Genomic DNA, 14155 nt, shown 5'->3' with positions numbered 1-14155 from the left:
CTTGGGAAATCCGCCTCGCCGAAGAGAAACAGCTGAACCCTTTTAAAACAGGGATTATTCTTATTTTAGTAGTTTTTATTCTCTTCCAGATACTAAAGTAGATTTTACGGCTAATTTTAATGAGCAACGAATTTAACATACAGGGATCAGCATGTACATTTTGAATGTGGTACTTCACCAGAGGGTTTTTAAGTACTACTCCTGCAGCGAAGGGGAGTTTGAAGTGTTGCAAATTGCCTGGTTCCTAAGCAGCTTATCCCCTTATCCTTCACAGATGAATGTTTCATTTGTCCACAAACGCTCGGGACACACTGTTGTTCACACACAGTCGGGAGGGAGTCTGTACAAAGGGAAAGAAAACAGTTTCCAATCTTCAGGAACTGGTATGTTATCGCTGACCACGCAGGTTTCACAACACGATGAAGATGAGCTGGTGAAAAGAAAAACAAATTTATAAAAAAGAATATATGTATATATATATATATATATATATATATATATATACTAGACCCATACCACTGCTTTTGTCTTACCAACGGGCAAAATACCTTATGTCGGAACTATTTCGTCAAGAGGAATCCTGTTTTACGGTTATAGTCGAAAGACAACAGGAAAACACAACAGACAGAATAATTCAAAAGCTTTTTTTTTACTTGTTGTACATCAAAGATAAAAACATCTCCACTGTGTAGTGCAATGACAGAGAAGCAAATTATGAACTTTACAATGCGATGATTCATTTTTTTTCTTTTCTTCATTGCTCCTAAGCGTCTCTCAGGAGTGTCGCCATCATGTTGAATGGACATTTCAGCCAAACAAACATTTGACTGGTTTAGATGTATATGACTGAATATATATATATATATTAAAAATATATTCAAACGCAACAGTAAGCTTGAAAAATTTAAACAATATCATAGTCATCATAAGGATTCTTTGATGAGTGAAGAGAGTCTCCGGAATCCCTGTTGAAAGAATTGTGAGAGATTAGCGTCAGTTATGGAGTGTGTCCGTGTGTCCGTGTGTCCGTGTGTACCTCATCCATTTGTTCTGGCGAGGAGAGAGAAAAGGCGGCTCTGATGTAGGCGCAGGCCTCGTTACTGTTGATCATGAAGACGCCTCCGGGAACCAGCAGCACCTTTAGCACAAAGACACACGTTATTCAGCTTTTCCTTTCACGTTTTCCTCTTTTTCTCCACAGTTGATCTTTTCATACAAGTCGTGAGAACAGAGCCGGCCTTAGTTTTTTTTTTTATTATCTGCAGCTGATTGTACTGGGTCTTGTACATTTCGGTTTCGAGACAACACAAATGAAACAAAACTTGATCTTGATTTTCTGAGTCTTTTTGTACAGATTAGACAAATAAAATATAAAATGTTGATTAGTGAGCTGGTTATATTTTTTTTCATCAGACAGTGCAGGCTAGCTGGTTCCCCCTGTTTCCACTCCTTATGCTCAGCTCAGCCAACTGGCTGCAGCTTCACATTATATATATATATATAGATATATCTATATAGTATTTTTTTCAAAAACGTCAAACTATTCCTTTTTAACATCTTTCCGACATACTGCTCCTTGAAATAGACAAATAATGTCAGCATTGAATGGTGGGACAGATAAAGCATGAACAGGGTTCTCTTTGTGAATTCATGACAGATTCAAAGTGTTGTTGCTGTGAGGAGGTTTTAAATATCCAGGCCTCAGAGGAGAGAAACTGCTACGACGACTGTGCGGAGATCTGGAACAAAAAAACTAACTGTCTATTCAGCTTTTTTCTATCAGGGATTTACAGTACAGTCATTCAGTGTGTATCTGTGTGTGTAGGTGGGAGACATTGAGTTGCTAAACCCACTCGCACTGTGAACAAAGGCTGCTTCTCGTGCACCGTCACTCTCTCTATTCACACAGAGAATCTCCCTCACCCCTGGCACAAAACATGTGCTCACAGTGCATTCTGGGTACCTGCTATTTGCACATCAGAGGCGAGCAGGGGCGTGTGTGGTTTTTTTAAACCTGGAGGACTAGAGTCAAATCACAGGATCGTATGTTCGGGTGTTTGTGTGTCTGTGTGGATTCTGACCTCTTTCTCCAACGCCTTCTCCATGATGAGCTTCTGGGTGTCGCTGATGCCCTTTAGTTTGATCCACAGGAACATGCCTGCTGACGGGGCGTGCCACTCTGCTACATCTACAGACACACGGACGTAAACACACATAAGCAAATTGGGGGGGAAAGGAAAGCCTGGGTGTGTGTTTTCTGACTCAGCAGTCAGAAAGAAACAGAGCCACTAAATTCACATATGTATAAACAGTATAGCTACTATTTCAAAACCCCACAAGACGCCTTTTAACCCAGAAAAAAGAAGATCTCTATTGGAGTGGATTTGCTTGATTGACAGCTCTATACAAAACGTCTGGCTCAGTCACAGTGGTGGCCATCTGCTCCGTCCACATCAGCTCCCACCCAGCACCCAGATTTGGGTTTATCCGGTTTTTAAACACAATCCATTGCTAATGTCCACAAACCTTTGAGCCATCTGTCTGCAGAGGTGATCATGGCGTCACGTTGTTTCCTGTAAAACTCAATCAACCTGTGTAAGACAAACAAAAAAAAAAACAGTTCCATACATCACCGCAGGACTGGCTGTGTTATTTATCTTGCACTGAAATCACCACAAGTGACCAGTCGAACCAGTCAGGCAGAGCAGTTGTGGCTGTGCGGCGGTAATCGCTGGAGGGGACGTACCTGTCTATGTGCTGGAGGAAGCCCTCCCGGCCCCAGCTGTGCAGCAGCTGAGACACCATGAGCTGGAAAGATGCAGGAGATGTTTTTTGTATTGTGAAATCATTGTCCTGTGGATATCACATTTGTATTTGTGTGACACACCCTTCTTTCCTTCTTTGTTAATTTTGGCCCGTTCCATGTTTCAGATCTGACGTCACATAAATAAATGGAAAAAAAGTGAACAAGCACGTGTGCATTTCTGAGTTACTGCCAACATGCTTGTCCAGATTAGAGGCAGCATATTCCTAATGAATCCCCCCTCTTCATACTTATTAAAACCTTCTCTTCGGCTGCTGCTAATCAAGACGCACCACAGGACGGCTCGTTTGGCCTGGCGGTGGCATGAATGACAACGTTCGACTTTTTCCCTCTGGTGAGTTTGATGCTGCCTTCGCGTGGTATCGGAATTATGGGAAATTCGATAAGCAGACTTGGAAACTCGTAATTACGAGTGGGAAACCGGAGTTCCAGAGTTGGGGTGACGTAATTGATGGTACCTAATTCTTTGCTTGTGTACAAAATTTGAATCTTTAATTTATGGACACGCAACTTGATATAGACCAATGCTATTTATCGTTCGATCCCTAACAAATGGACTACAGTCGATTATTACATGAGCCATTTCGCCATTTTTTCCCAATTTGTCCCGACAACAAAGCACTTGAACGTGACATTCTAGTTATTCCGATTCCACAAGTGGGAAGTAGGATCTTCCGACTAGCACGTAAAGGCAGCGTGAGTTGTTGACGTGTTGGTTTAACTGTGGCTTGTATAACGGGTACAGACATTTAACATAACATAGCCTCCCCTGCTCTATGCTTACCGCTGCATGGATGTCTGCTTGGTGCAGTACTTATTTCTTTTTTTTTCCCATTTGCGTGCGACCAAGATGGAGTCTGCCACACGGGATGAATATCAGACACCAGCAGGGAGCAGGTTTGCAAGAGTGCCGGATGTTTATTTAGTGAAAAGAGCAGGACGTGGTGGTGTCACGTGACAAGGTTTGTACTCACCTGCGTGAAGGTGCTGGTGTGCATCGTCGAGGCCTGGATGTGCAGCACCACTCGCTCCACCAGCGGCTTGGGACCCGTCACAAAACCGATCCTCAGTCTGGAGCAAAACAAATAAATAAAAAGGATTCAAAGACATAAACGTTCTGGTGCAGTAATACATACATACATACATCTCCCGCACAGGATCATGTGTAATATTAAACTGGACATTACTTAAAACATTAAACCCCACAACCTAGAAAACATTAACACACAAAAATCAACTTGCATGTGTCTCTAAAGCTTTTATACGCTGACTTTGCACATTGTTGTACGTTCTTATGTGGCTCTTTGTGGTTTATTAATGTTGCATGTTCTGTCATGGAAAAATGGTCTAAATTCGAACAGCAACTAACAAAGATAAGATTAAATTAATAAACGCAGATTCTTAATTCCTACAGTTTTACTTCATCAAACAAATCAAGATCTTTCTTCTTTATATCTGTAAGTGTGATCATGTAGTTTAACGTGACTAAGATGTGAAGGACGTATGGCTGTAATGTGTGTGTGATAGTAATGGTTAAAAACTTTGCACACAACTTATAATAATATTAATTCTCATCCACAATGATCAGCAACACACACACACACACACACACACACACACACACACACACACACACACACACACACACACACACACACACACACACACACACACACACACACACACACACACACACACACACACACACACACACACACACGATACTCACCCCGAAGACAAGATCTTAGAGAAAGAGTCTGTCCTGATGATCCTCCCGTCGACGTCCATGGAGAGGAACGTGGGAGTCCACGGTTGCTAAAATAAAAAGAAACACAGAACAGGAATCACAATTGCTAAGATCAGAGTATGAAGTAACAATAAAAAGGAGACAACTCAACTGTTCTAAAGATTTAATGTCATGTAAAAGTACATTTTGACAAACAGAGGAGGTGGGTGAACTCTGTTTTTCCTCGTACCTTGTCAAACTGCAGGAAATAGTACGGGTCGTCCTCGATGATGAGCATGTCGTACTGCCTGGCCAGCTATTAAAAGAGACCAGAGGACGTTTATAGAAAACGACAGCGTGAATCTTCAGGGAAATCAGCCTCACAACAAGCTCTAATTAGAGGGAGTCGGCCTTTCCCCCGTGGCTTCTCATACAGTGCATCCGGGAAAGTATTCACAGCGCTTCACTTTTTCCCACATCTTGTTATGTTAAAGCCTAATTCCAAAATGGATTAAATTCATTTGCAGGTTTTCATCAAGGATGTGTCTGTACATTGCTGCATTCATCTTTCCCTCGATCCTGACTAGTCTCCCAGTTCCTGCCTGATGGTATTGGCCAGGTGATGAGCGGTGCCTGGTTTCCTCCAGACATGACGCTTGGCATTCAGGCCAAAGAGTTGAATCTTTGTTTCATCAGGCCAGAGAATTTTGTTTCCTTCAGTTCTTCAGTCGCCTTGTGGCAAACTCCATGCGGGCTGTCATGTGCCTCTTACTGAGGAGTGGCTTCCATCTCCAAATGTGGAAAAAAGTGAAGGGCTGTGAATACTTGCCGGGTGCACTGTAAATCTGACTGAGGAGACGCACCTCATACACGTCTTTCTTCCTCTGAGCCGTCATGGAGGCACCGGTGGGGTTTCCTCCATTGGGGATGGTGTAGAGGAATCTGGGAGCGGTGCTGCCGGGCTCGTGCACCTCCGACGGGTCCCACCGAGACAAGACCTCCTTCAGGGCGGTGGGTATGATGCCGTGCTGGTCGCTGGGAACGTTGATCAGGTTGCAACTGAGCGGCTGAAGCTAGGAGCACAAATCAAAAAGGTTAAAGCAGCTCGAATTTACTGTAAGTCTGTCGGTATAAATATATACATATAAATTTGGAAATTGACAGTTCTCACCGCTGCCAGTGTGCCCGAATACGTGGGCGCATCCAGCAGAACGTTGTCTCCAGGGTTGACCAACATCTCAAACACCTGAAAACCCCAATAACAGTGAACACACACACGCGCCGGATCTTGGGCATTCACACTTCTAATGAAATCTGTATGAGGAGTTTGTTAAAGTGTGACGTGCGAAAATGTCCAAAATGCGCCTAAATTGGCTCACTAAAATAAAATGGACGACTTCCTGTTGGTCGTCAGTAATGGCGGGGGGGGCTTTTTTGAAGGTCTTTGTCACGTGATACACGTGCCTACCAATCTTTTGTTCATATACATCAAAGTTAAAGCAGGGAGAAATGTGGCAACGGGCTCTATGGAGTCATTTTGGCACGCCAATGAGCCCGCGACCCCTAAAATATCAACATTCTTCTCAAGCACGTTCAGGCCCTCAAAATTTGCGATTAGTTTGCGTAATAATAGTAATAACAATTCCCTGCTGACTTGGCAGTGGCTCGGTCCCTAATTACAGGCAATTAGGATAACAACATTTTCAAAGAGGTAAAAGGTTCCCTGGGTTTTCAGGAACCCCAAAACAGAAAATGACTGACACCAACTGCTGTATGTGACGTGGCCCCGTAACAACAGCATGAATGAGAGTAGAGCGCAGAATGGCAGCTGGCGCTGTCAGTACCTTGCAGAGCCCCTCCTGGCTCCCCGTCGTCACACACATGTCCATCTGGCCTTTCTCGGGGGTGTAGGCGGCGGTCGGGGGGTTGTGGAGGTCCTTCTGCAGGTTCTTCATCCACGTCAGCAGCTCGGGGATCCTACGTAGGGATGGACACATAGATCACACTGTAATAACAGGTGACACTCATAGATAACGGTAGATATGGTGTGAGATAATCTCTAATCGCTGATTACTCAAAGTCAACAAATCAGTCGTCGAAGCGACTCACTTGTTTACAGAGGAGGTTATAAAAAGATAACCTCCGCACACTCTGCTGGAAACCCGTTAGTCTGGTGTAGCTTGAAGTAAAAGTAAGATATATACTTTTTTAAAGGACAAGTTTATACAGTATTTACTTCTTTCTATCTCAAATCCCAAAGTGCGGTCGATAAGATGCATTTCCATTAAAACTCTGTGTATTTTGAAGTTATCGATACATTTTAACATCTCTGTCCGTGTGGATGTGGGATTCCCGTCTCCGTCTCTCACCCACTTGAGGAGGAGTACTGCAGGGCCCTCTTCATCGTCGCCGCGTCGAAGGTGACCGTCTGTCCGTTCGTCACCGTGATGGACGCCGACTCGAAGGGGAAGGTGTTGGGGTTCGGCAATCCTCCGGCCAGAGAGATCAGGGTCGGGGGCGACCGCATCTGCAGCTCCGCTTCGAGAACACAGAAAGATTGAGGGATGACTTGACGGAGGCTTCAGCTGTTTGTTTTGAATTTGTTTCAGGTTTTTATTTCATTTTAGATGTGTGTCAACTGTGTGTCGTAGCAGTTCAGAGACTGTATCTTCGTGTTTGACAGGTTTAGTGCAGGTGATGAGGCAGAGACAATCACCAAGAAGCTGCTGTGACAGTGATGACACGTTCCAGGTTGTGATGTTTTCATATGAGGGAATAAAAAAACACTTCCAACTTTTCATTCTCATTCATCACAGCTTTATCTTTCACCCCAGTTCTCCAGAGGACCCTGTATAGTCACTCACAGCTGAACAGGCTGTGCTAGTTTGTGCTAATTTGACTGAAAATTACTTTGGGACTCTGCCGCCCTGAAGCACAATCTGAACGGACTGAGAGTCAAAATCTGCTCTTAACACATTTATTATTTTGGCCAATACTGTTGCATATGTGTCCATAAATCACTGTGTTAAATGTATGGAATTGTAAGAAGAAGAAAAAGGCCTGTTATTATGTCCTCAAAACATGTTTTTTCGTATAAACGGTCACAAAGTCAGATCTTCAGTTCACCGAGACACAAGAGACAAAGAAAAGCAGCAAAATCATTTTAAATCATGAATCATAAATAAAGGCTGAAGACATGACCGCCATGGTTGGGTAGTTACGGATTACATGTCATGTAGATTACGTAATCAGATTACAAAATTATGTAACTATAATTAGACCAGATTACATGTGAAAAATGTGTCAATTTTGATGTTTTTTTTTAATATGACAATTTCAAAACCACTGTCCAAAACAACAACAACAACATATTACTGTATTTCATTACTCACCAATACACACTCTCAGGTAGCCAGTTTTGGTAATGTCATATTTGACTTCTATGATTTATAGATAATGATAATGCTTTTTTGTGTTTGTTTTGTAAACACTGAAGAATATGCTTAATTAATTGTATTTGCATTGAATTTTTTTTTGATGTTTCAACAGTTTGAAATATTTATGTGTGGAACTCAAATTCTTTTGCGGTTCAGTACATTTTTTCCCCCTTAAGGTGCAATAATTTCAATGTTTGATTTTGAAGTAATCCAAAAGTATTCAGATTAGATTACATTATTTTTGTAATCCAATGGATTCTTATAAAAAAGAACCCACTCATTTTCATCAAAGCAGGAGCGATGCACCATCAGAAATACTCACTCAGCATCATGATGGGAGAGGGTTTCCTGGCCGCACTGACAGCCGTCAGAAACCGTGCGTAATTCATGATTCTGCAAAAAAAAATTAAATATAAAGTGACAGAGAAATGGTTTGGGTGTGTTTGCAATGCGCTCATCCACCTGTTGTCGATACCGATTTCGGAAATCTTGTACTCTCTAATATCGACATCGGCCCCCAAAAATCCATATCGGTCCGGCTCTTTATTTTTCATTATCGTTTATTCCGTAAAAAATAATAATAATAAAAAATGCTGAAAAGTGTCAATTGCGTTTCCCCAAAAACCTCACGATGATGTTTTGTTTTGCCGGCACACCAAAGATATTTAGTTCACTGTCACTGAGGAGCAGAGAAACCAGAACATATGTAAGAAGCTGAAATCAGAGAACTGTGGACTTTTTTCTCCTCCCGCAAAAACGACTTGCACCAATTAATCAGTTATCAAAAAATAGTTGGCGATTATTTTACTCGTCGATTACTAATTATGATTAACTGCTGCAGCTCTAAGTTTAACTAGTCTAATACAACCACAGAGCCAGTATATATATATATATATATATTTTTTTTTTTTTTATGGCATCTCTTTATGTTGTTTGTTTTTTTTAACTACATGGGAGGAAATTCAAGTTCTGTGACTCTGTGACCTAACCAGTTGATCCAGAACAGTGAACTTTTCATTTTGATTTTAACTGACAATGTGTCACTAAAGGCGACATGACAGGGAAATCAACGCAGTTCATTCCTGGCACTTCTTTTTAAGGTTTTTACAAAAACAGAAATCCTGTTTTATCAGAGGAGTGTATTTTTTAAGGGTTGCACTAATTTACAACACAATAATTTACAACACACTAATTTACAACACACTAAACAGTGTTGGATTGGAAGTGTCAGGGTTCGAAACTTATCAGGACACCACCGTGAACACCTGGAAGCGAAATTATTCCATAAATTAAAGTTATTGAATCCATTAACCACGTTCTGCTGTTGTAACTCACCTGTCGTACGCCTGTTCGATATTCTTCCGCTTCTTCTTCTACTACTATTACTACTACTACTACTGCTACTACTTCTTCTTCTTCTTCTCTTATGGCGGTTGGCAAACAACGAAATGGCGATTACCACCACCAACTGGTGAGGAATGTGGATCTGAATCACTAAAAACAAATCCAAACCAAACAAATCCAAACCAAACCAAACCAAACCAAACAAAACAAAACAAAAATGTACAATACAATTAGATTCTCCCTAACACCTTCATTTCCCTGAGGTAATGTATTAAATGACTATAGAATTCGTTCTGTGAATCTTGCTGTAAAATGTCCAAAATATTCAGTTTAATTTTGAGCTTTCTCATTCTTTGATAGAGTCGTGTTCTCTCAGTCCCATATTTCATGTTGTTGATGTTGTTGTTGTTCTTCTTCTTCTTCTCTGATTTTAGTGGCGGACCAGAAACCAGTGCCCCCACCTGTTTTTTCAGGTTAAACTGCCACTGTGGGTTTGTTCGCCGCGGGGGCTCCTGGGAAATGTCCGTTATGTGAACGTTTTGTTTTGTTTTTAATTGAACAAAGATCATTATACAGAAGATTTGGCATTAAGATTTTTATATTAACCCTTACTAAAACATTCAAGGCACATAAGGATACATTAAACAAGTGTCAACAAATTAAAAAATAAATAATATGCAAAATAAATAATGATAAAATAAATATTTGTAATAGCATAAATAATTATGAAAAGTAGATTCCCTGAACGCATAAGAGTTTATAGAGGTCAGTCTTCAAATATTTTCAAAGAATCATAAGCTCTGAGAAGCAATTTCCGTTACGTGAACTACACATAGGAACTACTAACCTTAAAAAGAAACTCGCTACAAATAGCAAATTATCCCCCGTTTTTTCTTTTACATACATTATTATCAATATTCGAGTCATTGACTGTTGCTAGTTAAGAGTTGTGTGCACCACGAAGGTGTGTGACGTTTGGTTCGTCTGCCGCCGCTGGGTGGCGACAGAGTGTCCAAAATGTAATGTAGTTGAAAAGGTTGAACATGTAATTTTGAGGTGTGACAAATATGATTTGGAGAGGAAAATCTTACGTGATAAGATTAAAAAAAATGCCCTTTTTTTCTTATATATTTTTTGTTTCTTTGATTGTCTTTGTTTCAGTATAATTATACATATTATTTTGATCTACGAATGTAACCTGAAGTTTACGAAGCCTGTGGTTACATACTCCGGTACAGTTGGTGGCGCTATGCACCGTAAAACGTTGGTTTGCGACCCCCATACACCAGAGAAGAAGAAGAAGAACTTCCGTGTTGTTAGCTTAGCCTGCTCGTGCTAACCACGAACGACACTACTGATTTCCAACGAGTTACGGTCAAAAAAAACCACAGCTTTGCACCACATTTATCTAAAATGTGAACATGCTACGATGGACTCCCCGACGTTAGTTTCGGACGGCGAATGCGTGCGAACATCAGAGCTTTCAAAACGGAACAGATTACAACTTTCCAAAAAAAAGGGGAACTCAGAGCTTTATCGACGGAGCAGTTTCACAAATACTGAACTCAGATGCTGCTCAGAGTTTGGCCACGAGCAGCAAGCAGCTATAAAACGTCCCACACACATATTTAACAAGAACTATGTGGGTTTTCAAAAGCACAGATGAAATGTGAAACTGTGATATGAGCTGTGTTTTGAAGTCTGGCGAAAATCCATCAATGCATTGTTGACTTATTTTGTACGTGCACACACACTCACACGGGCAAAAACAAAACCCTGCTCCCAGCGCTGCTGGCGTGCGGGGTAGTAACTGCAGCTCGTGCTTTGGCAGTGCATTTGTGTGGTGTGTGGAAATGAATGAGTCAACGCTGTTGTGACTCACTGTTATTGAAATCCTAGCTGCTGCGTTTTTTCCCGGTTGTGTTCCTTTTGAAGATTCTACTATTTTTATTATCACATATTTTCATCCAAATAAATATGTTTCTCCGAAGCTCTCGCTTCTCAGACACATCCTCCCCCATCTACTGGGGTGCGTATGCGTGTCATCACCCAATCAGGAAAGGTTACTACAGGGAAAAGTTGCTTGATCACACATCTCTGCTCAGAAGCTTACCGATTATTATCTGGCCACATTTGATGGCTGGGCTGTTTGGTGTTAATCCGTGGACGGTCAGTCATTCATCCCGCGTGACAACGGCGGGATCTGCGTGTCCTCTACTCCACGAGGGGCGGTGCACCACCCCCAGCAGAGCCTCCAACAGGCCTCCGCTGACGGAGAGGGGTGTCGACGCACCTCCGAGACGTTTGGGGTTGAGGTAGACACACACCTCCTTCAGCTGCTGCTGCTGCTGCTGCTGCTGCTGAACAGTGGCGCCCTGCCTCTGGCTCGGCTGGTTCTTCAGGATGGACGCCGGGGTCGAGTTGTCTTTGCCGCCGTCTTTCCCTCCTCCTCCTCCGCCTCCGCGCTGCGACGGCCGGCGTTTCCTCCTCAGGATCCTGGCGAGCCTCTTGAGAGCGGGCTCGCCTTTGGCCCGTGAGCCGCACCGCTGCTTCCTGTGCTGCTCGGTGATCACCTCCGCCTCCTTCTCGCTGAAGCGCACGTGATTGGTGGACGCGCCTTGACCGGCGCTCGCCTGGGCCAGCGCTGCCTCCTCTTCGCCCTCGCTCAGCTCCAGGTAGAAGAGCTCGCCGTTCTTCTGAATGTCGTCCAGCCATTCTGGCTCCAGGTCACTGGCGAAGGAAACAAAACAAAAGAGCATTGAGAGATCCAAAGCAGAGCGGGTACAAAACTGGGAAGAGAGGGCAGAGTAGAAGAGATGAAAGATGTACTGATATTAATCCAAAATATGATTGAGATATTCGTATGCAAAGAGGCAAAATTGTCTCGAAAAACGTGATGGTTTATCTCAAGGGTTTTATCCTCATGAATAAACTAGTACAACACCAGTGGATGGTTCCACTTGCCAACCATTATATTAAAATGATCAATTTGTGTCCTGAGAGGGAAAAAATACCCTCCATTGTATAGTTTAAGTATTTGGGAAACAGTCATGCCAACATGTCTTCAGATCGACAGGTCCATTTACAGTTACTTCAGTTATTTGGCCGTATGTACACTGTTAGAGCGAAATAGCTCAACTAAAAGCTACTATACTTACAAACTGTAATCATGTGTTTGACCAGAAAAAAAAGGGTGTTAGGGAGTAAATGGTAGATGTTTTCTTTTTTTGGTTTCTCTTCTTTTAACCCTGTGGTGGGCAGCTCTGACATGACATCCATGAAGTTCCTTAAGGGTGGCAAGAGGAAGCCTGCAATTATTTACGAAGGACTTCCTCCCAAATGTATTTATTTATTTATTCTATTTGTAAAAATACCCCCCAAAAAAGGCTGATTCCACAGCTTTTTTCACCTCTAGACCACATTGGACCAGGTCCACATAGAAAACCACTGTAACTAGACTTGTGAAATCCAGACTGGATTGTCACAGAGAGGCCAAAGACTCTTTAAAACATAGTTTCTGATTTATGAAACCTTCATTCTATTTGTAAAATGGAACAAAGGGATGATTTCACAGTTTTTTTCACCTCTTGACCACATTGGACTCTTGCAAATATCACTAGACTTAGACTTGTCGAATCTAGGCCTGTCACAATAATGACATTATCGACTTATCGTATGATTACATGAATTTGAACTCAATCCTTTTTATTGACCTCAATAACATCCATTGAGTCTACATGCGTGTTAGTTGTCATAAGAATGAACGTCAACAACAGCCCAGCAAAGTTTTGCTGCTTCTTTCCTTGTCGTGTGATTAATCTTTTACTGGTTTGTTCTGTAAAATGTCAGAAAATATGGATTTTTTTTTGTATTTTTGTGTCTTCAACTTGCTTTGTTTTGCCTGAGGCCTAAGATTGCAACTCTCCACTCTGGATAACATTTCTCTCAGCAGCAACACAAATGGAGTGGGACCAATATACTTGCGAGCTCACAAGATTCAATATCCCCCCCCAAAAAAGGTCATAAAATGATGATAATATTATTTATCGCAATAATTTCGGGGACAATATACCATGTTGCTGTCCTGTCACAGACCCACCACATAAAATAAGCAATGCATTAGTTGCTCCTCTTGCGTGGTTGCATTGGGCAACCAGCTGGAGCACAAGCACACTGATCATATTCATATTCCCTCATAGTTAGCTGACAGCACTTCAGTCTGATCTGCCACTACACGTCCACAGCTGACGCCAGTTACATCACATGACAAATAGGAACATGTCATACAGTATCGAAGACCGGGCGAGATTGACTGTAACACTGCATGTATGCAGTTGCTTCTCTCCGGTAACGGCGGTGTGCAGGAGGGGGGTTGGGCTCCGTCTAATCGCTGGATCGCGTCGGGGCCCGCGGGGATAGCGCAGTGAGCTAGCGCGGGCGAGTCACGTAATACTCTCAAAACGATTATACACAGTTACATGTATTATATGTGTCCGCAGGAACTAGTGTGCGTCGCAGGGAAACGGCGCAGTTTAAACGCAACGCACGGTCGCCAGGCGAGGGACGCGGCTACGTGCTGGACTGCGGTCGGTCGATGTCACGGGACCCGTGTGGAAACCGAGTGTAGCGAAGCGTCCTCGACACATTTTAACGGGAAAAGAAAGCTTCGTGTGTCGACGGATTCATTTTGAACAGTCGAGAAGAACACGGGGAACACGTTACCCTCCTCCTCGTCGTCGTCGTCCTCCTCCTCCACAGCGCGAGTCCGGCAACCGGCGTCGACGTTAGCTGCGCAAAAAAAAAAACCCACAAAAAAAACCGCGC

At 42.6% G+C, this 14155-nt stretch overlaps 1 protein-coding gene across 4 annotated transcripts; it reads right to left on the bottom strand.

The window, feature by feature from the left end:
* Positions 1-630: 630 nt before the first annotated feature.
* Positions 631-11646, bottom strand: LOC118284488 (kynurenine/alpha-aminoadipate aminotransferase, mitochondrial-like). 4 transcript variants are annotated; one of them, XM_035607220.2, is made up of 14 exons: positions 11445-11646; positions 8310-8380; positions 6920-7088; positions 6395-6527; positions 5722-5796; positions 5414-5623; positions 4801-4866; positions 4554-4639; positions 3799-3895; positions 2747-2808; positions 2527-2591; positions 2082-2188; positions 1037-1138; positions 631-965 (listed from the first exon to the last, which is right to left on the bottom strand). In XM_035607220.2, exons 1-14 carry the CDS (start codon positions 11507-11509, stop codon positions 924-926), a joined length of 1350 nt encoding a protein of 449 aa, XP_035463113.1. In that variant the 5' UTR covers positions 11510-11646; the 3' UTR covers positions 631-923. The 4 variants fall into 4 exon arrangements, with proteins under 4 accessions (XP_035463113.1, XP_047191881.1, XP_047191882.1 ...); XM_047335925.1 differs by lacking the exon at positions 11445-11646 and adding an exon at positions 9323-11421; XM_047335926.1 differs by lacking the exon at positions 8310-8380 and having other exon boundaries at positions 6924-7088.
* Between the last annotated feature and the right edge of the window lie 2509 nt (positions 11647-14155).

Source organism: Scophthalmus maximus, chromosome 12 (assembly GCF_022379125.1).
Source record: "Scophthalmus maximus strain ysfricsl-2021 chromosome 12, ASM2237912v1, whole genome shotgun sequence".
Lineage (NCBI taxonomy): Eukaryota > Metazoa > Chordata > Actinopteri > Pleuronectiformes > Scophthalmidae > Scophthalmus > Scophthalmus maximus.
This window is presented reverse-complemented; position numbering and strand designations above follow the sequence as displayed.